General features: G+C 26.1%; 1 protein-coding gene across 2 annotated transcripts; it reads right to left on the reverse strand.

Annotated features, from left to right (window-relative positions):
* Positions 1-9,675: 9,675 nt before the first annotated feature.
* Positions 9,676-24,796, reverse strand: LOC122528950 (odorant receptor 85c-like). 2 transcript variants are annotated; one of them, XM_043654613.1, is made up of 6 exons: positions 24,152-24,796; positions 23,425-23,773; positions 13,781-14,005; positions 13,555-13,668; positions 10,425-10,580; positions 9,676-9,778 (listed from the first exon to the last, which is right to left on the reverse strand). In XM_043654613.1, the coding sequence occupies exons 1-6, from the start codon at positions 24,406-24,408 to the stop codon at positions 9,728-9,730; spliced, it is 1,152 nt and encodes a 383-aa protein (XP_043510548.1). In that variant the 5' UTR covers positions 24,409-24,796; the 3' UTR covers positions 9,676-9,727. The 2 variants fall into 2 exon arrangements, with proteins under 2 accessions (XP_043510548.1, XP_043510549.1); XM_043654614.1 differs by lacking the exon at positions 13,781-14,005.
* Between the last annotated feature and the right edge of the window lie 1,552 nt (positions 24,797-26,348).

Below are 26,348 nucleotides of genomic sequence, written 5' to 3' on the forward strand. Positions count from 1 at the left end.
ATTTGGAATATAGATATCTGATATTATTTTGTAAAAATTCTGATTCTTTTATTAATTGAACTTTTTATCTTAAAAAACAGAAGTCCTAAGATAGAAATGATTTTCTGCCCACAAAAATATGTCTGTGAGTCAGATGCGTTTAATTTAATTAACGAACATGGAATACTATTTTTAATATTTTTAATATTTACATAAACCCTCATATCATACGCACAAAAATAGATCTCAAACTTAACAATTAAATAACAGAAATTATTTATACATTGTAACAAAATTATTATTTGGTTTATACATAACACATTTTTTCATTATTAAGCTTTTATTCTTGTAATTGTTCAAATTATGTTCATTCTATGTATTTCATGATTGATAAAATAATTATGAACTGAATTACTATTAAATTATATAAAGTATTCTTATGATTGCATTTAAAAAAATATGGGGATGAGCTTTTATATTCTCCACGTCATGACATGCACAAAAATCAGCAATACTAAATCAAGATCCATTCAACAGATATTTTCTCGTATAATAAGCGATTTTCTTGCCAAATGATTAAATTGAAGAATTTATTCTTGTTTCATATATATAGTGTGTTAATAACACATTATTTACCTTACATTTAATTGTTCATAAAACTACAACATTTTGCTGTTCATAAAAACCATGTGTAAGAGCTAATGAAATTTTAAGAACGTTTTCTAACAAGACGAGTAATTTGCAATTCATGGTTCCTTTGATAATTTCACGAGTATTTTCCAATAGAGTCGCAATCAGGCTGTCATAGAGATAAGACGTGTCTGTTTAGAAAAGTGTCTGTTTACGAGTGTGCCTGGCACAGTGTGCGGTGCCGTACATAAGGCTCCTGGAGCCAAATAAAGTTAGAAATTAATATCGTAATCAAAGCTCAGGAACCATCAATATTTCAGAAAATAATTGCACTAATCAACCAAGTACGCCCTTGAGGCGTATAATCCCATATAAAACCACCAAAAAGAGGATCACCGAATGCAATGTTAACTGACAACAATCCAAAAAGACCCAAAAAATATCTCTCCTATAACAACAACAACAACAAAAATAAACACCAAATGTAACCCATACCAATAAATATACCCTTAACATAATAGAAAACACGGAAGAGGTAACCTCAAATATTAAAACTGAACCAAAAACTCCACCAATATTCGTACAAAATGTGACAAATCACACAGCTATGCTAATTACAATATAAAAACAAAAATAAATCATACTGAATTTATGTGCAAAACGGCTACCAATAGCTTAATTAAAATAAATACGCACTCTGTAGAAGCATACCGAAAATTGGTACAACACTTTAAGCAAAACAATATAGAATTCCATACTTACCAACTAAAACAAGAGAGAGCGAACAGGACGCAGGGAATTATTAAAAACTTACATTCAACCATACCAACAACCCTTATCAAACAGGAATTAACTGATAAGGGATTTGCAATCCGCAACATAAGCAACATACGGAGCTGGAAAACAAAAGAACTACTACCAATATTCTTTGTAGACCAAGAGCCAATAAAAAAATATACGAATTCTCCCCCTGTTAGGAACTAAGATAGTAGTAAAACCACCACGTAAGAAAAGGATAATACCACAGTGTCTACGATGCCAAGATTATGACTATACCAAAACGAACTGCACCAAAGCATACTACTGTGTAAAATGTGCAGGCAACCATCCCACAAGTGAGTGTAGAAAAAGTAAGGATAGTCTGCCTACGTGTGTGCTGTGGTCCACATTCAGCAAACTATAAAGGATGCATTGTCTACAAAGAACTCCAACGAACAAGGTTGAACACCACTGTCCTAAGAAGTAAACAAGTAAATACAACAATATATACACATAAATATCGACCAGCACGTGAAAATCTAACATACTCGCAGGCTGTCAAAGAGAATACACGAACGTTACTTTAGAGTTGCACTATACAAAAAATACAGGCTGGAGTCTCTCAGGGCAGCGTACAAGATCAAAATTACAACATTCACAGATGACACGGCTATCACAGCAGTCCATAGTGAACCGAATAAAACGACAAAATTTCCACAGAAGGGCCTTGACGAAATAGGAAATTGGACTCAAAAATGGAAGATAAAAATGAATGCTAGCAAATCGACGCACATAATCTTTACAACCAGGCATGTAGCAAATACGCAAATCATAATTAATAACGAAAGTATACCCACCACAAACAACGTTAAATACCTTGGAATGCACCTAGACAAGAGAATGACTTGAGAAGCTCATGTTACACCCAAAAAGAAACAAGTGGATCTAAAACTACGAAAAATGGACTGATTACTGGGCTACAAATCACCATTATAACATTAAACAAAATGCTACTATACAAAGTAGCTATAATACCCATCTGGACCTATGATATCCAACTACGGGGGTATGCCAAGAAATCTAATGTTGACATAATACACAGATCGCAAAACAAAGCACTTAGAAACATAGCAATCGCACCATGGTATATCAGCAATGAATCACTCCACAAAGACCTACGTATCAAATATGTTAAACAGTATGCCAATACACATAATAGCAGACTACAACACCCTAACCAACTGGCAAACAAACTACTCAATACCGAAAACAACACACTAAAAAGAACAAAATCATATGACTTAATAACAAGCTAAAAAAAAAAATATACTATTGTGTTACTATCATAAAAGGGCACATAAAGGTGCTTCCCTTCCACATGTTATTTTTAACCTAATATATCTGAATTACTGATAGACTTAAATGAGTCTGTTGTAGTTTTCTTTATAATAAAAAAGAACTTCACGAGTAAAATACGATGCAAACAAATTTAACTTTGAAATTTAAAGTTATAAACAAATTTTCTGCAATTTGTATGTATTTTTATCAAATTGTGAAAATATATATAATATAAAATGACGTTATACAGACATACAATTTTATAACACATATTTGGTCGCTGAGTGACTAGTCCAGGATTTATTAACATGAAGCACACCTTACAATACCAAAAGGATACCAACTAACATTGCAACATTGCTAATTATTTCAGGAATAAATATAACGCAAAAAAAAATAATTTTTAACAATAACATTAATTTTTATTTACTTATGTTTACATTATTATTTAATTATGTTGATATGTTAAAAAAACATAATTTTTTTTCTTTCAATTTTATAGCAGAACCAATTAAAATAATTGACCAAACTAACCATAATTTAAATTTAAATAACTATTAACCAATAAGGATTAATAAATAAATAAAATAACCATTTCCAAATAAAATAAGTAATTTGAATTTTGATATTAATTAGAAGTCTTCGTCTTTTATTGTAATTATACATTTTTAATTTTATTTTACGTAGATTTAAAGCATTAAAAATTAATCGAATTATTTTGTCATAATATTTACTTGCATCTTCAGAGTTGCACTTATTTCAATAATGTTGCTTCTTTGTATTTTGTATTTTGTTTTGTCATTTTAATAAAGCATTTCTATGACAAATTCGTCTAATTTTTTGAAATATATTAAGTATTGTTTGTGCCATTTATGATGTAACCAATATATTACATGTAATATATTTTTATTATAAAATTGATTAGAAAGGAAAAATGAAATTTTTATCTTCTACTTCTTTGTTATAAGTGAATTAAACATATTTATAAATATAAATTTTTGTAAAATTAATTAATAACAATACAATTTTTAAAAATTACTTACTAATGCTGCAATTAATGCTATTGACGTAGCTGCACCATAAACTATGAGAAATTCAAATATAAATTGTATAGCAAGTATAATTTCATAATGCGGAGAGATGGTTGCTGCGAATGGAAATTCCATTCTGATTAAAAACTTTCTTTGTTTAGAATCTGATGAAATCTGTTCTTCGTCAAATAATGCTAGAGCAAGTCCTGCATATAAAAAGAAAGTAATCGCAAAATAACCAATTAAGAAATTCGAAATGCGAGAAGATAATATTGCTTTGTCCAACATTATTTGTTTATTTTGAACGGTAGTACTACCAATATTCCAATCTTCAAATATTGTCCTCAGGATTTCATAAAACGTTCTGTTCCAAAATAATATTTCCTTTAAATTAAACGTATTAAAAATTTAACTTTATTAAGCGTTTGTCAAATACTAATGCTATCCAAATTTTGATATAATTGTTTCATCTAACAATTTCTTTTTTTTTTTTTTGCTCTTTAATAATAAAAAAGGACTACGTACATTATATAAATTATATCTTACCGTTTATGAAGCCAAATAACAATCAATTTCAGGAATACCAGTGAATTCGATAAAGTATAGCTGAGTCCATCTAATAATTCAATTAGACTCGATTTAATATGTATAATACAATACCAGTATTGAAATATTAGAAACGTTGACATTATTATCGTCCATACAATAATTTTTAATATTGGATAAGAAGAATCTGGCCAAACACCAAATAAACGTAAACTATATTCCAGTGGACGATTGATAACACTTTTTGAAGTCATTGGTATTAATCTTTGAATAGTGTTAGAACAAAATATAATGCCAGTTTAATAATTATTGTAACTGTAATCGTAATGATTTATCAATATATGATAGAACATGAAAGTTGACATTGTAATATTAAGTATCATATCAATTACTATATTTAAGGTTTAAAAAGCCAAAAAATTTTCTTATTTCAAAATTTTTTTTAAGAAGTTTTATATTAATATTTATTTAACATTTCTAATAACTTAATTAATCTTTTCTACAATTTTTTTAAGAGTATTACAATTACTAGTCACAGTTGAAATAAAATCGATCCTGCACATAGAAATAATCTCTCTGACATAGTTGCAGGTTGTGCACTGAATATCCACTGCATACTAAACTTTTCTCAATATGCTTATCGATTAGAATAAATTACCAGGGTATTATTACACAATAATCCCATGGTAGAAATAATAATAGCAAAAGACTTCTTTTCAGTAATTACAGCTTTAAAAAAGAAAAAAGACCTCTCTTATTTATAATGACAACAGAATATAATTTTACTTATGTTCACATTATCTCTAATTTTACAATGTCTAATTTTTTAAAAAGGTAATATTATTCTGTATTGACGAATAAAATTATATTGAATGATAAATTGTCTTTGATTTTCATAGTATTTATTTGATTATTCAAAACATTGAGATATGTTCATCCCTAATTACTGCCATTCTAGTCTCACCGACTAGACTATACTTTCACAACATATCTTCCTTATCGACAAATTGTTCATTCCTATATTATAATTCAGTTGCCTTGAGAGTCTGTATCAGTTCACATTAGTCTGTGGTTACCACGTTATATCAAATTATTTACATGTGTATATACGATGTCGAATTGTAAGTTGCTACTTGGAAAAAAATAAAAATTTTTATCGATGGTTTTATATTTAGTAAATCTAGAAAAAGATATGATTTATATTATTAGACGTGCAAGAAAAATGCTGCAAAAGACAATTCTTGTGAATGTAAAGGTACTACAAATACATTATATCAAAACAATCACATCATTCGTAATTGCTATAAATATAATCATGCATCAGAATTATTGAGGCAAGAATTCATAAAAGCTTATTGTAATTGCACGTACAAAAAAGTCTATTAAACCATATCTTCTAAACACAAGTGCATTATGATAAGTAGTACATGTACGAAAACAAAAAACTTCCAGAAAACATTGATTCAATTTACTTAAGTTTTACACAGAGCTGAGTAAAATACTACTTTAAATAGTAAATACTAAATAATTGTATCTATTTTAAACTAAACGTATAACTTTGAAAATAAAATATTTTGATACAATAAGTCTTCAAAATAGTATTTGATTTAAATTATTTATATTATTTTATTTAAAGAGTATTGAAATATATTAATTTATTTTCTTATTCCGAAATAAGAAATATTTAAATATTATAGTTAAAAATAATAACTCACATTCAATACATTTATGAATATAAATAGTTTTCTAATTTTCTTTTATATACTATATATTGAAAATCATGATAAAACTGGTCGGATGATTTTTCTAAAAATATAGTATGCATCTAAGTACTCTTTCTTCTTTGGATTATTACTAATTTCAAGACAAGAAATATTTCCATAAATACTGCGGTTTCTCGAAAAACTTTTGCAAATAAAGTATTTAAAATATTTAATTAATTAATTAATTAATTATAATATTTAAAATATTTAAAAATATTACTAGAAATATTTTTTATTGCCATTATTTACAATATGTATTTATTTTAACTTCCTTCAATACCTCGAAGATAGAAATTCTAAGATTTACGTAAAAGAATCAATAAAATAACATTACTTAAGAGATGACCTAATGCTTTAAACAAGATTAAAATATTTTATTTTAGATATTAGATATTATTAAAATGAAATAGATAGATATTATTAAAATAAAAATATTTCATTTTGTGTGTTTTAGAATATTTGAAATATTACATCCTGTTTAAAATATTATTTTGTTCGAGCCGAACAGAATCTAAGATATTAAATAATATTTAAAATATTTATTTCGCAAAATATTACCCAACTCTAATTGTATAAGATCTTAGATAGAAAATTTTTTATACATATCATATACATAAAAAAAGATCTTCATCTATTATATTATTTGTAACTAATGAAAATTTAATGAATGTAACTAATGCAAAATTCTGGATCATGGATCGGACATTCAAAATAATGTATTTTTTAAGCAATTATATACTATTCGTGATATTGTAGGAGAATCGGAAAACGTGAAGTCAATTTCATTTATACTCTCCTGTTACCAAAACGGCACAAGATTTATAAACTGTTATTTGATAAAATAATTGATTTGAATAATGAAATAGATTACGTCTTAAATCTTAAATTTATATTAACAGATTTTGAAATATCAGTTTAAAAAAAAAATATATATATATATAGATAGATAGATAGATAAATGCTATAAAATAAATTCCTTTTTTCTTCTGCAACTCTAAAAAAGCGTTTTTTCCATTGATACAAATCTATATATCGTAAAGTGGAAAAAAAGTGGTTTAATAAAATAATATGGAACTGAAAAATTTAGTCTGTTAATTAAATAAATAACGTGTATCGCTTTTTCATAACTCTCCAAGATTGAAGATTGCTTTAATAAACTAAAATAATCATTCTCAAATGAAAATCAAATGATTGTTAAATGATTTGAGGAATATAATATACAACGTAGCGTCCAACATATATACGGAATAACATATTTGCGATTTATTTTCCATGGTTTCCATCTAAAATATTGTTTATACGTGACAATGTTGTAAACAATTTTCCAAGAACACAAAATTTTATTGAATTTTAGCATCGAGTCATTACTTGGTCATCATAACGTTGGAATATTTAATTTAATTAAAAATATACAAAAATAACAAGAATATTAAAATTGATAGAAAATTTCATAGAAAAATATTTTCGAGACGATCCTTCCTAAAAACGAAAAAGAAAAAATCGTGTAAAAGGTGACAGAATAAACCATATATTTTGTAATCGTTAAATACGTAACTGATTTAAACTTTGTAAAAGCATATAATATTTCTTTATAAATCAAAGAAATAGATTTATATAAGTAATAAACTTATTATTAATACTATTCGTTACACATTGATAATATACATATTTTAAAAAAATGTAATGAGTTTTCTTTTTTTACCTAGTAATTTCGTAAATAAAGAACGTCTTGTTGATTTCGTGAAACTATAAATCAATGAATATTTTGAATTGATAAGCGGTTTATCATCTAACACATATGTTGACGCTGCATAGCAAGTGATGTATCGAAATACATATTAATATGTAAATTATTGTCAGTAAGAAAAATATGTTTATGAAAGTATGTCGGTGAGAATAGAACAACAGTCACTAGGGACTGTCTCATTGTCAGTAAAATATAGCATCGATGAAAACATCGTCGAGGAAGTTGTGTCAGTCATATGGACTCATTATTTTTTATTCCTTTCCTTGAATTTAAAAATTAAGAAAATACATTAGGTACGGAGTATCTCATTTGAAACGTCCCACTCAATTATGTTCTAAACTATTCTATTATATAAAAAAGAATATTTCAAATAAAAATTACTTTATTTCGAGGGAGGGGGGGGGGGGCATTTTTAATGATATTTTATCATAGATTTATCTAGGAAAACGTGCTTCTGAGATCTCAAGATAATCTTTGTTTTAACTAAACGTGTAGTCGACTTATCACATGTTGGTATTTCAAGATTAAGATTTTACCGTCTTTCAGAAGTTACCTGCAATAGACCAAGATTATCGTTACTTCTATTTATAAACAGAATATTACATCTGTTACTGCATGAATATTTCTGTTTCTGTTACAATCTCCTGGAAAGAATCAGAATTATTGCAGTTGGCAGTACGTATTATTCGCTTCTGTATCAATTCAATTTTTGGTTTGTTACACAACGAAATTATTATGATTTGAATTTTGAAACATTATTGAGGAACATTATATAAGGCTGTTGCACGTCTCTACCGCAACAGATTTCCTACTCCGGTATCCAAATCATAAGACTTTTCGAAGATGTGAACTTCGTACTCAACAAGGACATTTTGAATGACAATAGAACGTTCAAAGCTGTTGCTATTAATCTCCATATTAATATTTGGCAAATAGAAAATTGTTACACTATGTCGCAATCTAGTGCATCGAGAGTACTGAGAAGACATCGTTTCCGTCCTTTCTATATAATTTTGCAGCAAACATTAATACAACATTAACCGATGCTGAATTTACTGTCAAAATACGTCTTTGTCAATGGCCTCAGCGTGAATTGTTACATGATCCTTTCTTCTTTTCTCATGTATTGTTTTTTGATGAAGCGACATTCTAAAAAAGTAGGCAAGTGAATAGACATAATGCTTAATGACTGATCTGACCACAGTCCGCACTGGCACCGCACATTAGTTGACCTTATTTTTTCAATGACGTAACAAAGACCCGCTAAAACGATTTTATATTCAAAGAACTCCAAATTCTTCTGAATGACCTATTAGAGCGCACATGTGATTTCAACACGTATGCTTCCATTAAGAACAGCTGCCGAGTACGAGCAACATTGAATAATATATAATATTTTCCTTGTCATTGGGTAGAAAGGCGAAACAGGTCACTGAATTTGATATCTACACTTCTTCTTGTTATATTAACAACAAAGTTATGTAAATGTCTGGTGTTTCAGGAAGACTTCACTATATCTCCGATGATACGAAAAACCGTACAAAAGGATATTTGTCAACGAATGGAATTGTAAGAAACTATCCTTTAAAGAGATAGACAGCACATTGACGCATTAAAGATCACCATTTCGAATATAGACGATAAGATAATTTCTAAGGTAATAATTCCTTGGTTTTTTGATGCAACGCAGATAATTTTTGAAATGCAGTAAACGACCTTGAATAACCTTGAAATAATATATGTAGGTCGATGAATTCGTCATGGGCTATATGTCAATTTGAACAAAAATACATGTACGTACTTTGTATGGAATTTACAAAATGAAATCTGAATATTAACTAAAATTGTCCTTGAAATTATATTTTTATTTGTACACTATTATTCTATACAATCATAAAAATTATAATCCATTAATGCACTTTAATTATCATTCTTTAGTACATCGCAAGTAATATCGAAATGTACGAAGCCGACACTTTTAACATCTAAAAAGTTAAATATATTATTAACAAAATACATCAAAATATATACAGTATGTTCATTTGAAAATTTCTAGATTTTTGTTTTATCTTAAAAACTAAACAAGAAAAATTAAACAAGTTTCGTTTGCATAATTTAACTTTCTATCCTGTATTTTATCAAACATCTTTTTGAGAAGAAGTCCTATAAAAAAATGTTTCATACAAAAGTTTCTCCCTTAAGACAAGAATTTATAAAGAAAAATGTAGTTTTCCACTTAAGAAAAAAAAATTGATTTCTAAGTAAAAAATTGATTTCTTGAAGACATCTAATTGTAAGAAATGAAAAGTATGGCAGTGCTTCCCCTTGAAACTGTGAAACTTTGTATTAAACATTTTTCTTGAAAAAACTTTGTTTTCAAGATACTTGGACTGAAAATTTTCAAATGAACACACTATATAATTAGTTTACAGAAAGTATAATTAGCTTTATCAAGAATAAAATTATTGATTACATAGTGTAAAATTATTGAGGAGTTACAATATAAAATTTTTCAAAATGTTTATAAAAATTTCATATTATATATTGTAAAATTCAACAATTCTATTTTCTTATGAAAGGATATGATTTTATTTATTGTGAACACTATTAATAGCACTATTAATAACTTACGTTAGCAAACGTTTCCACGCAGAGTGTCACAAATTTTCCAGCAGTAAGTGTGAATGGGCTTTGAGTCCCCATCAAAATTAATAATACAGTTCGACTGTTCTGTTGATTTAAATTGTACCAAAACATGGCATATGCAGCTCGATTAATATTTTCACTCTGAAAAAGAATTAGTAAATAGAAATTAGTAAATAAAAAGATACAACAAAGTCTAAAAAAGTGCATACATGTACAATATATATATTTGTAAAAAAAAGAATAAACGTATGATAATAAATGCAATATATTCAAAACTGTGAGATAATTAATCAAAAGTAAAAGAAATAATATTACTAAACGAAACATTCTTTAATCCAATGTGCAGGAACTTTGATAGTTTAAAATTGTTTAGAAGTACTTTTATTTATTTATTTATTGTCTTTTATATTTTTCTAATCTCACTTTTTTAATGATAAAGCTCTGAAAATACAAATTTAAAAGGCTATATTAAATAGTCGATCAAACAGTAGATTTCAGTGAAATTTTAATATAAGAAAGATTAGAATATTGAATTCTATTCTTTTTATGTTTAGGTTTCAGTAATAATTAATACTGTCAGTTAAAATATTATTATAAATATTATAAATATTGTCAGTTACAATATTTTTAATATTTTTTAAATAATTGATTAAAAATTATCATTTTATGAAAGGTAATGTGCAAACTTTTATATAAAATTTTAAGGAAATTAATAAAAATGACTAAATATCAATATTCCAGCATGCTCGAAGCTTTAATAGTGCTAAATTATCAAATATATCGAATTATTTAACTATAATGATATCTATCGCTAACTATCGATATGTTATATGATACAAACGAAGAAAGTAATTTAAAAAATGATTATTGTTAATATAACAATATACTTCAATAACAAAAATGATATATTAAGTACTGAAAAAATTTCGTGCAAATTTTTAAAATAAAATTCTTTTATGTCAAATAATATATCTCTGTCTTGTAGATTCATCACATTGGCATATTTGCGCAATATCTGCACAATATCTGTATTTTGTATTGTCCCTTTGCTAATAGAATTTTCTCCATACACATTACGTTTTCGCATATTTTTTGCTATATTTGTTCAAATTTGTTCAAACTCTACATATGTATGTACAATGTATTCCATTTAAATGTACGATGGAATATTTCAAAAAGTATTGAAGTTATTCTCATTAATTAGTTCGACATTTTTTTGTAAATGGAGATGTGAGGAAAATTTCAAAATCAACTTCATTTTTTTAAACAGAATCATATAATTTCAAATGCAGTAGTCGATTTATTTGAGTATTCTCTATAAAAGAAAAAACTACAATATTAACTAATTTAAATCGAAAAAACATTGTTAGAAAATATTTAGAAAATATTTTTACTTCAAGAACATAGTTAGAAAATATTTACACTTTAATTTTGTAAGGCAAAAAGACAACATAAACACAGGAATATTGCTGTTTTTCTTTGTCCTTCATATAATGGTTCCAAAAAATTAAATTAAAGAAATATCTCAAACTACTGGTCTTTCGATATATGTAAATAGATTACTAGTAATAGTATATAGTAATAAAAGTTGATAATAAGTTCAACATAAATATCTTTTTATAAAGAGTACTCAGATAAATCGATTATTACATTTAAAGTCATATGGTTTCATTTAAAGAAATAAAATTGATTTTAAAATCTTTCTCATCACTTGATTTACAAAAAAATAATTTTCTCTATATAATGTTTCCTCTCTCCCAACTAACTTTTGGTTAAATATTTTTTTGATAACTTCAATTCTTCATGAGATATTCATTTTCAGTTAAATAGAACACTCTATATGTATCAACTACAGTATGTATGTACATAATATCAAATTTTTCGCTGATGAAATTTACATCAGTACTAGTTACATTATACATTACTTGTTAACAAAAAGTTGCACAAACTTTATACAATATACATTTTACATCTAACCTAACTTAAACAATAACTCTGTTCCTATTGAAGATAGAAAGAAATTATACAAGAAGACTTTGTATTGTTTAAAAAGTTCTATCGTATAGTGCAATTTTTTATAACAATATATTGATGCAATTACATTTTTTATGCAATTTTTTTATTTCATTTTTATTACATTTTTTTATTGCAATTCCACGATTTCTTGTCTTGATTCGAATAAAAAAATATTGAAACATGATATAGAAAAAATTAATATTTTTCGACATATGTATTCTAAATTTTATATAAGATGCAGCATTCAATTGGGGATCACCTGTAATTGTACTTTACAGTTGCACTAATGCACTTTTGTAAACAGTCGTAATAAAGATAAAATCCAGTTATTAGATTCATTCTGTATATGAAATTGCATATATTAAACTCAAAGACCTAAAACAAATGAGAGAAAACAAATAAGCGAAAAACAACTAAAATATTATACATTATGACCTTATGTGAACACATACAATATGAAACTTCGCGTTCCCCGAAACAAATGTAATTCAATCCAAGTCTAATTTGATTAGAAATTACTCAAATATAACCCCGAAATAATCTAAACCTCATTTTAATTTAAACAAAATAAATTTAAATTAGATTAATTATAAGTGTATATTTTATGGAGTAAAAGTTAGGCTCTACCCGCATAGAAATTTAAAAGGTCTCCAAGAGCAAAATAAAAAATTTCATCCACATTGACTAATTGTTTTTTTCATTCATATCATTTTTCAGTCTATATTATATAATTTAGTCTTTAGTCCAGTCCCATTGTCAATCCCATTGATTATTTTTGATGATATACAGTCAGTATGTCATAATTAACTTCATAAGCGAATTCTTGGAATTCTACTATATATTCTTGGAACTTTCTAGGAAAAGAATTCCATTATATATTCCTGAAACTTTCTTAGAGAAAAATAAAATAATATTTGCTCAATTATGAGAATCTTGTTCTGTAAATCAATCAATTAATATTAAAAAAAATAATCAATATTAAAAATTAACTTGATATCTCAAGCAAAATGAAAATATTTCTTAGAGTTATAATAATAACTTTTCTTTTTAAATGTAGCACTTCAAAAATTAATTAAAATATTTAATTTTTATGTTTTACCTTAGATGTAAGATATTCCCCGGTATAACAAAGAACGAACGCTTCGCAAATCACAGCAACATAATAAGGAAAACATTTTGCTACTATAGTAGGCCCTTGTTCAGTATCCAAAGACTGAAATGTTAAAATTATATAGAATTATAAAGTATACAGAAATAAACTATATAAACTAGATATAAAATGTAAGTTATACAGAGCTTCAAATTGTGAAATGAAATTAACTCACATTTACGAGAATAAATCCTAAAAAACACATCACTAAAATATTTGAAATAAATTGGACCAATGATGTATACAGAAATAAATATTTAACATTTTGAGATACATAAAGAATTCTTTGATGTTTAATTATAACACGTTTCAATAAATATGATACTTCATCTTCACAATGATTTGAAACGTCGATGAGTTCTTGACATACGATATCAATTTGACTACCTATATGTAGTACCTAATAATTAAAAACCAATAGCTAACATTTTAAAAATTATTTTACATATATAATCTAAAATTATTTTATTGTATCATATCTTAAAATTATTTTATATATCTAATTGAGTTGGTCGAAAGCTACAGTAATCAATTCCATAAATTGGAAACTAAAAACAAATGATCATATTACAAACATTGTTTTAAACTTAGAATTTAATATTATCCATATCATTTGCCTGCAAAAAATGAACTTGTAGAAGTAAATCGTTTATTTTTTTGAGAATTAAAGAAGTATTCTGGTTTAGACGTTTGAAAAATCAATTTTTTTGTATTATCTTAAAGTATATGTTGAAAATATGTATGCAAAAATTTGTTTGATTTCGTAAAATTAATTTAATGTTAGTTGTAAATGTTTGAAGAACACAGCTCGTGATGGTACCAAAAACCGATGGTATCGTAACAAAACAAGTAGATATACATATTTTCTCCTAGAGTGATTCATTCTCTAATTGTAAGTCTCCCGTTTTAGAAAAGTGACTCATCTGTCAGGAGGAAACTCCCGTTTTAAAAAAATGACCCATCTGTCAGGAGGAAACTCATGCGTGCATCACACGTAGGGAAAAGGGCTTCAAAAATAGGAAGAAACAGAGGAATCGAGCAAATGAACAAGTGAATTGATGTACATGAAAAGTGTGTAAATATGTTTCTTTTTATATTATTAATTTCTTTTATTCCTTTATAATAAACTACATCTCGAACTCGAGTTTTTTTTTTTCATCGTAACGCAATTTATTAAAAAGAAAAAATAATATGTAAACTGTAATGTATGGATGCAAATAGAATTCTCCTTTGGAACTATTTCTCTAGAAATCTCTTTTTTTTAAATTACTAACATAATATTTAAAGATTTGTTTATCCGATTGACATAAAATTTTGAAAGAATCTTCACCACACATACTGTTATTGCATAAACAAAAACGTTTAAATCCATTATTCTTTTTCATTTTTAACAACTAAGATTTTTATTTTATTTTGTTTCACAGCTGTGTTTATATTCAAAATGTTTTTTGCTTTAAACTAGCGGAATAAACGAAATCGTAGCAGCCACTAGGACGCTTATTTTTAAAACAGTTTTATAAAACTAGACATTCATATTTTGATTATTTTCAAAATGTTTTATACTTATATGCAATATTTAATAAGAATATTTCTTTTAAAATAATTTTAAAACATAAAATAGAACTCTTATGTAAATCTCTACTTTTTCAAATATCTTAATATTCGAATATCATATTATCAGAACAAAATATCTACTAGTAATTAGAAGTTCATCTGCTACTATTTTCATGATATTAAAATATTCGGAAAATTATGGCTCATATAAAGAAGACTCTATAAAAAAATAAATTATACTTAACAAGAGTTCATGAGCATAAATATTTAATAATTTTTACAAGAATGGTAGATTATACCATAAATTTCCGTACAAACTTTGCTATCATATTCTGGCAATAAAGTATAGCTCTTTAATATTTTACAAATTCAAATAAAAAATGTATCGATGTTTGTCAAGATTATGTATCGTGGAAACATTTAACTATTGTTCCAAAAATTGCTGGTTTGAATATTAGATTCATTAGCAAGACGCATATATATTTTCAAAATCAATACATAATTTCAATTATGTGTCATTAATAAATGAATGTACACTGACAATGTAAACATGTATCGCCGCTTTAGCACATTTTCTATGCAAAAATCTACGACCTGATGCAATCGAACAAGTTTTGTAGCGCAAACATTCACTGGATATGAGTTAAGCGAGCCTATTTTCAATAATAACGCATAAGGGAGCATTGCTTGTTCGTATCAAGCCTAAAACATTTTTCAAAAATATCCGTAGAAATCAAAGCCATTGATTTTTAAATAATTTAATAAATAAAAAATCAGGAGTTTTTGAAATTTTATACAATACCTGTTTGCTCATGTTTCAAAATAACACAGTCAAATTATTGTATGTATTTTTGCAATATCTCACTTTTAATCATTTTACTATATCGTTCGAATGAGATATATATTTCATATATTTCTTTATTAAGATGTGAGTTATATTTCAAAGAAAACTTAAAATACGAAATATAACAGAATTCTTTAAAAAATTATCTAATAAGACGTGTGTTACTTAAAAAACATAATTTATATAAATACACTAGTTATTTTTTTGTTGTATTGTATCATATTCAAAAAAAATGAACAAAAGTGTTCATAAGAACACATTTTTCATTTAATATCCGCTATAAAGACATCAATTTCAGGAATTGATTTTTCTTTGAATTAGAAATCCGTGATTGTGAACCGGTTATATACTAACGATATTATATGACAGAATAATTCGTCTATGATTACGAATCAATTAATGGCTGTTATTGGAAAGAAAAGAATCGAAAATATAATAAAACTTAATTTATATAAAAGTGGGGAAGAAGTTTAATATTTAGGACAAGCCATCAATAAATAGATGAAACGGAATCCTTCCGTTCAAAAATTACAGCCACTTTTGTGACGGACCTAATTTACATGGAAAAAACAAAGTAATTTTAAAATTTTTTAAAATATTTTTAAAATTTTATAAATATGTATTATATATATTTTTGAATACCGGCATTGATTCGGATTAAATAAATCTCTAACCAGCGAAAGCAACACTGTCAAATCTATAATCGGTAGATTGTTCTCTATAATTTTCCACATAATTACAAAATAAAAACTGTTGAAACAGGATTTATTTTAATATTATTATTACTCGTATTAATACTACTCGTATTAATATTATTAATAAATACATTGTGAAACAAACTATAAAAATATAATACAGAAAGATATAGAACTCTATTAACATCACGTGCTGGTAAAATAGCTACAAACGAGTAGACACTGCAATATGAATAGACACTGCATCTTACAGATTTTCGTGGCCATGACCTGAAATATCGACTAAAAAGTCACTGATTTTTTTCTAGCACACTCTACATTTAAACAACGGTGATTTGGGGAACTAATGAATGCTTCAGTAACAGGATTTTTTAGACCCACTGCGTGTTGTCAAACTTTCAATACCGAAATGTGAAGTTAATAGTTAACCGAAATCATTCTATTGTATCTCAAAAAGAGCTCTATCCATTTTTAACGGATCACAACTTTTTTCAATATGTAGTAAATAAAAATTTTTAAATTATTAATATATGGTTTTATGTATAAATGATTATATTGTATTAAACATTCTTAAAAATAATTTTTAACTAACTAAATTTTCAATTATTTTATATTATTATTAATATTAAAATCTTAAAATTATTATATTCCCTCATTTACGCATTCCTTATATTACATATTCAAATTTATGTTAAATTTTTAACAATTTTATTATCACTATGCAGTGCATGAATTCTATAATTCATTAGTTAAAAATTATGTTTATTAATTGAAATATTATTCAAAATTCTTGCCTATTAATATTATGAAATACACGACAAAACTTTGTTATTTATTTAATATAAATCTTTAACATTTCATGAAGATTTAATAAAAAATATAGACTGAAATAGATATAGAAATATAATTACGGAATATATCCTTATATGTATATCTTGCAAAATCGATCTGTATTGTATGTGTTTACTAAATGTATTTACTAAATGTTTGTAGTGAAAATTATATTTTTGCAGATTAAGGAATAGGAGGAAAACTTATACTATACAGTTCCTCAGAATTTTATTAGAACAAGATAAATTTTTCACGAAGCAGCTTCTTGATATTAAAATACATATATTTTTCTCTGATTTATATTTTGGTCCTTGACCGAACCTGAAGACGGTTCATAGCGTGAAAAATTCCTAATAAAATATAATATTTAAAGGGACACAGGTTTTAGATTTTCTATTCAAAGCAGATTTACTGAAGTGCATTCTAAAAGAATTTTGTCATACCTAATACTGTTCTATTCATCAGAAAATGAAAATAAAAAAAAACATAATATTTTAAATTTAAAATCAGGAAAAGACTTTTTAACTTTTTTTATTATTATTTTGAAAAAAACTTTTTATTTCTTGAAATATGTATTTATTTATTTTTTATAGAACTTTATAACAAATAAATAAATAATATAAATTTTCTTATTTTCAAAATTTTTTCTTTTTTATTTGATTGTTTATCAAATATTTGAAAACAATTTAACTTTTATTAATTAAAAAATAATTCGCTTTCCGCTGTAATCATTGATAAAACCAAATTTTCATGGATTATAACTAATTTTTTCGAAATAATATCGTGAAATTTGAACGAATTGTAAACAACAAAAGAAGTTGAAAAAAATAATATATTATATTTATACGCAGCATGCCTTTCCTTCATTTTAGTTTTCTTATTATTTTATAACGCAACAATATATACTTTTAATTATTGATTATTATTTATTATTTAAATAAAAATTTGCTCAAATAATTCATGCGGATGATCAATACTTTGGGTCGGCTTGGATAATTTCGGTTGAGTTCGGACCTATTTCGCTAGTTTAACCATTTCATCAAGTCGATGGACAAAACAGTAACAGAAATGTGGCAACCATGTGAAACTTCTAGATTTCGGTAACTACGCTTTCGTCAGCAAAACCGAAGGACACTTGCCTGTCAATTCGCTTTTCGTTTGTCATTATGCATAATAAAGAAGGCAATTGGGTGAAAGTAGACTGATTACTCGCTCACCGATTTCAGTGATTTTTTAATGTACTGTGAAGGTATTTTAAACAGTTTTTTTTTGTAACGTGTATGTTGAACTTTATTTGTTAGAGGAAAGAGTCATTCAAAGTATCGATTTTTAAACGATATTTAAGGATCAAAATCAGTAAAGGAGTGGTTAATCTACAAATTCACCGGCAATCAGAATGAAGAAAAATATGAGAAATGGTTTAAAGTCATAAAATGTTAATACTAACATACATCCATCATTAAGTCACTCATACTTTATATCAATGCTTTTATTAACAATAAATGAGTTTGGTCGTCGAAAATGCAACTTAGAGTTCGTCTTAATAAATAACATTGTATTTTAAAAAGAATATGTATGGTATCGTATAAAAAAATTAATTTGACTTCAAAATTTCGAAACGGATGAATTTTTCAAGAAATAATTTATAACACATGATATGCTTCTTTATTGCAAGCAATATTTGTAGAAATATTTTATTGATGAGTTCAAACTTTCATAAAATCGAATTTACGATATAAAGATAATTTATTCATGCTGTGAATTTGCACATTTGTAAATTAAAAAACGTTATATCTAATTATATTGTTCGTAAAAATATCATATTTCAATCAATTTTTTCTAATAATACTTTCAAATAAATGTTAATAGTCAAATATATATTAAATCCCAATTTTCATTAATCTGTTTTAAATCGTTATATTCCTTCATTGATGAAGTGCCACCATCTTCAATTCAATGAATAATTCTCGAAATAAATTTGGCAACACTGTCCATATTTTTTTATTTTCGCGGTGCAAAACTTGCCTGAATCGGTACGATACAAAAATGCTAATACCGTCCGCAAAATTGTGGCCGAAAAAATACATTATATGCAAAATCTATACATATATCTCGTCTGTGATAACCGATCGAAATCGACTTAATAACATTTGCTGTTTTCAAAGAAAAGTTTACGAAACACACATTTTCAATACTTGCTCTTGTTTGCAATATTTCAGTAAACACTGTAAAATTGTAAGTCAGGATAATGGCAACATGGTAAATACATCTGCTGCTTGTTTGTATATCGATATATAAGTCACATTAACATTACACATTTTTTGTTTTTGTCAGACATAATGAAAATACAATATAACATGTTTAGTCCTCCTGTGGTATTCAGAGTTTTTTGATATTGTTATTGCTGCGTAATTATTAATTTAATTCGGTTGTTTTAAACTAATAGATTTAAATAATGATCGCAGGCAAATCTTTTAAATGCTTCCAAGATTGTATATATATATATATATATATATCACTTCTAATAATCAGAAAACATAAGCCTATAACTTGTTATAGACTTGTTGCAGCAGGAAAACATATCTGGAAATTGACTTGTCTTTCAGTTCACCAATACAATCAGAATTACAATATCCAATTAATTTATCTGATGCTTCATCACCAAAACATAACGAAATATCACTTGTTTCTTTTAAATATTTTGCGAGCGTACTTATAATAAATGAAATATTAGGTCCCGACATTGTTGCAAGGTAATTTAAATATTCAATTCTCGATAATTTTTTATCCAGTAAATTCGCTTAACCGAAAGATTTGTTGATGACATTAGAGTTTTATTATTTTCTAATCTAAAACGATGTATCGAAAATGATGTAACGAAAGATGTATCCTTTTTTATTAATGGTAATCTTGATTTCCGATTTCGAGATATTTCCATGCCAACATAACAGAACGACGGATTTTTGTGACTTGTGATATGTGACATCTGGATGGTGTGAATTTAAAACAGCTGTGCGAATTCTAGTTTGCAACAGTATAGAAGACTTGTAAAGATTTCCTTCATCGAGCTAATGCTAGATGAAATTGCTGTGGAATTTTCATCCCCGATTCTAGTGCTTTCTGTACATACTTTGTATATACTGTTTATTTTCTGTATATTCTACAGAAGTGTTCTAACAAGAGATGTTCTTTTACAAGTATTCTTTTAAAGACCAAGAAAGTCCTAAAATATGGCGCGTCTAATTGCATCTTCATTGTCATCGTCTTAAAGACCAATAGATTTCAAATATATTCACCTTCTTTAATAATTATTGCTTTCCATTACCCATTTTATAATTATTGTTTTCGTTGAATTCGGGATAATATTTCGGATGCGACAATAGAATGCCTGCTGGCAATCAAAATATGTATTCATATTTCAAACTATAATATCTACATAATTTGATCTACATAGTCAACAAAAGTGTTGTCAAGTGAAAGGTCAGAAACTCAAAGTTCACTAGCGACTTTGTGATAAATTTACAAGAAATTAAAAAATTTATTTAAAAAATAGAAGAAAATGTGAAAAAGAATAACTTTCCGATTTTAGCAAGCTGCTAGATATGAAAAAGTCGACTTTGGCTCACTGAAATCTTCATGCGGCAATAGAATCCTTTACCACTCGTAGGGATATTCCAAAAGAATGTCAGTAAATTTAAATTTCTTTTAAAATAAATAGCAAAACTTTTCTCTAACTCCAGTAATCTTCGCTACTGTGCTCTCTCTCTCTTTCTCTCTCTTTTCTCTGCCATATTTTCATATTGCTTGCTGATTTTTTTTATCTTTAAACGTATAATATACTGTACATGTTTATTATTTTAAAAACATGACCAAAAGGACATATACAAAATTTCAAAATTCCAGACCTTCTATCCATAATAATTGTGGAATGTCAATTCTGGGAAAGGGCCCAGAACTTTCTGCAGTGCCCAATAATTGTAGCCAAATGTTTCAAGTGGCGTGCCATGTGCTGTAGCGAAAGTTAGGCCTGGGACCTGGGATTGTTCATTCTAGCCTTCCACTTAAAATAGCACTTAACCCGGGATTACCCACGTGAGGGTCTAGTCGCCGGGATGTACCTGCGCTAGACCCCCAGGTGAGTAATCCCGGGTTAAAATATTAAGGGTATGGTTGCGTTTGTGTGTATGTATGTATGAACGACGAATGTTTCGTGCAGATGAGAAAGAACATTTCGAACATTCAATGAGTACAGAGAGTTTCGAGCATTCAGTGAGTAAAGTGAGTTGCGAGTCGCGAGAGCGAATAGAGAGTAGCGAAGATTGAGAGAGCAAATAGCGAGTACAGCGTGTAAACGTGACGAAGAAAAAATAATTATTAAATAAGTATTAATCTTCATCTTATAATTACCATTAAACAAAATTCTTATTTTTAACTTTAAATAAACAGCCATTTTATACCAAAATTCCTACATAATTTAATAATTTTCTAATTGCTTAAAATTAACGACTTTAAATGAGAATGCTCCCTTAGTTTGAAAGACTTTATTCCAAAAATTTTATTCCATCCTCACTAAATATTAATCAACTCTTAACAAACATAATGCGAATAATATGTCCATTTGTAACAATATGTCCATTCCATTCAACAAACAAAATTTAAGGACTTATATAAACATAAAGATTTATGTTGCGTAGTTATGACGGAAGTGTATTTTCCAGGAAAAATAGTTTTTCAAAAATAATTAAGTATTACTTTGTTAATCGAAGAAAGAAACAAATCAAAATTTTTTATTTTCAACACGTATTTATTCAATGATGTATAAAATATATTTACTTTATTATAGAATAATATAATAAACTACATACATGTTACATGAATCAGGACCATTGACATAACTGATCAAATTATGAAGATAACAGATTTCAAATTTGATATGATATTTTTAGTTCAAAGTTTCTTATTATTAAAGTTTTTAATGCTAAATCCACATATTATAATTATTTAAAATAATTTTATTCTTTTAATATACGTAGGAAAATATTTTCTAGCTATTATTTAATTTCAAATATTTCCAAGCTATTATTTAATTTTTATTGTTATCTAAAGTGTAATATATTTTCTTACGTACTTTTACTTAAAATGATTTAACTCAATAAAAGACATTAATATCTATTGAAATGGCCGATTAAGAAATTGACATATAAAATTTCAATTTAATCAAATTCTATTAAATTCTAAAAATTTAAACTCTGTCTCGAGTTAAATAAATTAAAATTATAATATTTATTATAAATATATAATATAGAATTATAATATTTATTTAAAAAATTTCTATAAAATTTCTCTACAAATGTTCTCAAATGGTATGTACTATGTTGCACAGAATAAACCACATAATTTGATTTAATAGTTCATCGTTATTAAGGTTATTCATCAAAAATAATAAGAAAACAGGATTGACTATAGAATTATATCAGTTATTTATAAATCTAATTAAATTTATATCTATCATTTATATATTGCATATAAATATTGAATATTGATTTATGAGATCTACTACACGTACAAAAGTATAGAAATTATAGACATTAGTAAAATTTAATATTTTTCACTTAATTGATTTTTACTGTTAATAGATAAATGAATTAATTTTAATTCCAATGAATAAATCTATCTCTACATTAATTAAAGGATATGTCAAGAACAATTGTTTAAGAAAATTTTGCTGAAAACGAACTATTCGAAAATAAACTTATTCGAAAATTAAACAATGTTACTATTCCTTACAAATAATCAAATTATATGGTTTGTTTCACATGATTCTTAATTATGAACAATAATTTTAATAGAAATAGTAAATTAATAGAAATTAAGTAAATTAAACTATCAACTCACTAATGCCGCAGATAATGCCATCAACATCCCAGCCATAAAGGCTACAGAATATTCAAATGCAAATTGGGCAATTGTAATAAATTCATAAAGTGGAAAAATCATTACATCGAAAGGAAACCTCATTTTAAGTAACAATTTCTTGTTGTTTGAATTCAATTCTCCAATATCATCAGACAGCAACATGGTACTTGCTGAATATAAGATACAAGTCATCGAATAAATGACTACCAAAAACTTCGAAATGCGAGAGCATGTAACTAAATTATCCGTCATAAATTCTTTATTTTGATCCGTAAGAGCACAATTATTCCAATCTTCAAACACGACTAGTAGAATATTGCGAAGTTTTCTGTATAAAGTAATTTTTACAATTATTAATATTCGAAAAAATTAATTAAAACGTTAAAACATTTCTGTACAAAAAAGCACAGGAAAATTTTAAAAATTGACATTGCCCAATAAATAAAATAATAAGCACGATTAGATATAAAACATAGTAAGGATGTTTAATCATATAATATAAAACGTGAGGATTAAATATATAAAACATAAGATACTTAATAGAAGTGATAAAAAAAAATTAACAATTTTCAATAGTAAAACTGATAATACATAAAAATTACTATTTGAATAAATTTCATCTTTACATCGTCAAATAATGTACATTATTGAATAGTCAAAGTTCATTTTCAGAATCGAAAATAGTTATGACATACATATATCTTACCGATAGTTAAACCAAAGAATGATCAACTTAATGAACGTAATTGTATTTGATAGAGTCACACTTAAGCCATCTAATAGATCAGGTAAGTCTACTGTTTTAAAATAAGTAATACAATACCAAATCTGGAATGTTACGCAAGTACCCATTACGATTGTCCAAAAGATACGTTGCAAAATTCTATATGAGGAATTTGGCCAAAGACCTATCAAACGAAGACAAACTTCTATAGGATAGGTAATTATAGTTTTAAGCGCCATCCAATTGTTTTTTCTTTTTTATTAATTCACATGCGAATTAGAACGAAGAAATTTTAACTTTTTTTTAAACACTTTAACACAATATATATACATCTACATCATATCAAACGTAGATAAATTTTCTACTGAATCATCTGTCTTATACGAATGAATGTTTCTACCTGAATGACAACTTTCGCAACATCTATAAGCGAATAACATTTTTGTTCATTATTTTTCGATCAATACCAATTATTTGTATACCATTATGTACTACAATAGGCAGATTAAATTAAGTCTACTGCTGCCGTAGATTATCATTCAATCTCTCTTCCATATTTTTTTCTATATTAACACAAATCGAAAGTTAGTATTTGATTAAACAGTACAGTTTCAATATACACATATGTTATACAATGTTTTTATATCTGACTCTTGAAAGACGAAACTATTAAATAAAAACAATATTTCATATTAATATACCAATAAAACATGCATAAAGTTTGTCAGTGATTAACTACCGTAATATATTGTGATTTATTTGTTAAATTTAATATATATTAATATTAATTAATTTTTATTAATTATACCATCCTTTATATTTTGATAGATATGTTTGTACAAGTGATAAAACCAATTAAAACTTCGAATTATTTGAAAAAATTAATTTAAAAATAAATACAATATTAACAGTGAAAGAAAACAAAACATATAAATTGATTCCTTTAAACTTTAATTATTTTTCTTTATGAAATTCTAATCTTCTAGATACATTTTTGACGTCATTTATGAGATTTTATTCTATTAGTTGATTACAAAACTTCGTACTCAATTTAAAAATAAAACACAAGCTTAATATACATTTTAAAGTAAAGAATTTTAATATTAGTTATTGTAATCTGTGTTATTCTCCATTAAAGCACGCACAATATTATCATCAACACCAAAAAATCCAAAAAATCCTTCATTTTTAATTATTTGGAGAGCAGACGCACAGTCTAAATATAAACGTCTTAATTGTTTTTTATTGCGATTTCATATAACATAACATGGCGAAAATGAAATTTTTCGTTCTCCACATTGAAAAATTCCTTTCGTGCATAAATCAACTTAATTCAACGTCTGATGATAAAATGAGTGATGATGGCATTTTTCGACAAATGTCGAACTGTGATAATGCTGCCATCACTTCTAAAAATCGGACACCAACTTTTGTAATACATAAAAAAATTATATGGACAGCAGATTTTTAAATTTAATTTTTTCAAAAAACGAAACATCAAATCAAAAAATTGTATTCTATACATTTTTATTATTTTTTCATCACGAATGTCCCCTTGTATATATGTCATTCCGAATCTGTAGAGAAAAAAATATTATTTAATTAGAATATAATCATTTTAAATGATCATAATTTCATTCGTTTTAATAAAACATACAGTACAATATTAATTTAATTCTATATAACAAAGTTAGACAGAAAATCAATCAATGATTAACGATTAAATTTTTTCAATAATCTTTGATCGCAATTAATGAATTATATTAATGAATTCCAACTTTAGTTGTGAATCATAAATAACAATTAAATTCTTACTTCATTCGTTAGTTGCAATGAACGACTAAATATCTTTCAATTGTTAATTGCGATTAGGGATCAAATTCTTATTTTAATTGTTAATTGTTATTAACGATTAAATTCCTTCCAATTTTAATCGTCAGTTGGATACGATTAATTCATAATAATTATTAACGATTAATTGCTAAAATTCTTTTTGTACTAAAATTAGCATTTTCTATGTCTTCTTGTTCGCGGCTAAGGATCGAGACTTGCATTAATGTATGAGATGATTAAACCTCTGTAAGTCCGTGAACAGTGAAATAATATTAATGTCTAATATAACAAAATGAAATTTTTTATTACTGCTTATTTATTTAATAAATTTTGAAGAAGCTCAAAA

This window comes from Frieseomelitta varia, unplaced genomic scaffold, assembly GCF_011392965.1.
Source record: "Frieseomelitta varia isolate USP_RPSP 00005682 unplaced genomic scaffold, Fvar_1.2 scaffold_272, whole genome shotgun sequence".
Classification (NCBI taxonomy): Eukaryota; Metazoa; Arthropoda; class Insecta; order Hymenoptera; family Apidae; genus Frieseomelitta; species Frieseomelitta varia.

Excerpts from the sequence above, each read along its gene's own strand:
- LOC122528950 (XM_043654613.1), bottom strand. The coding sequence starts at position 24,408 with ATGGCGCTTAAAACTATAATTACCTATCCTATAGAAGTTTGTCTTCGT. Across the intron at positions 23,774-24,151 it reads ATTCTTTGGTTTAACTATCG|AAAACTTCGCAATATTCTAC; the intron begins GTAAGATATATG and ends TACTTTATACAG. Across the intron at positions 14,006-23,424 it reads TGGCATTATCTGCGGCATTA|GTACTACATATAGGTAGTCA; the intron begins GTGAGTTGATAG and ends TTTAATTATTAG.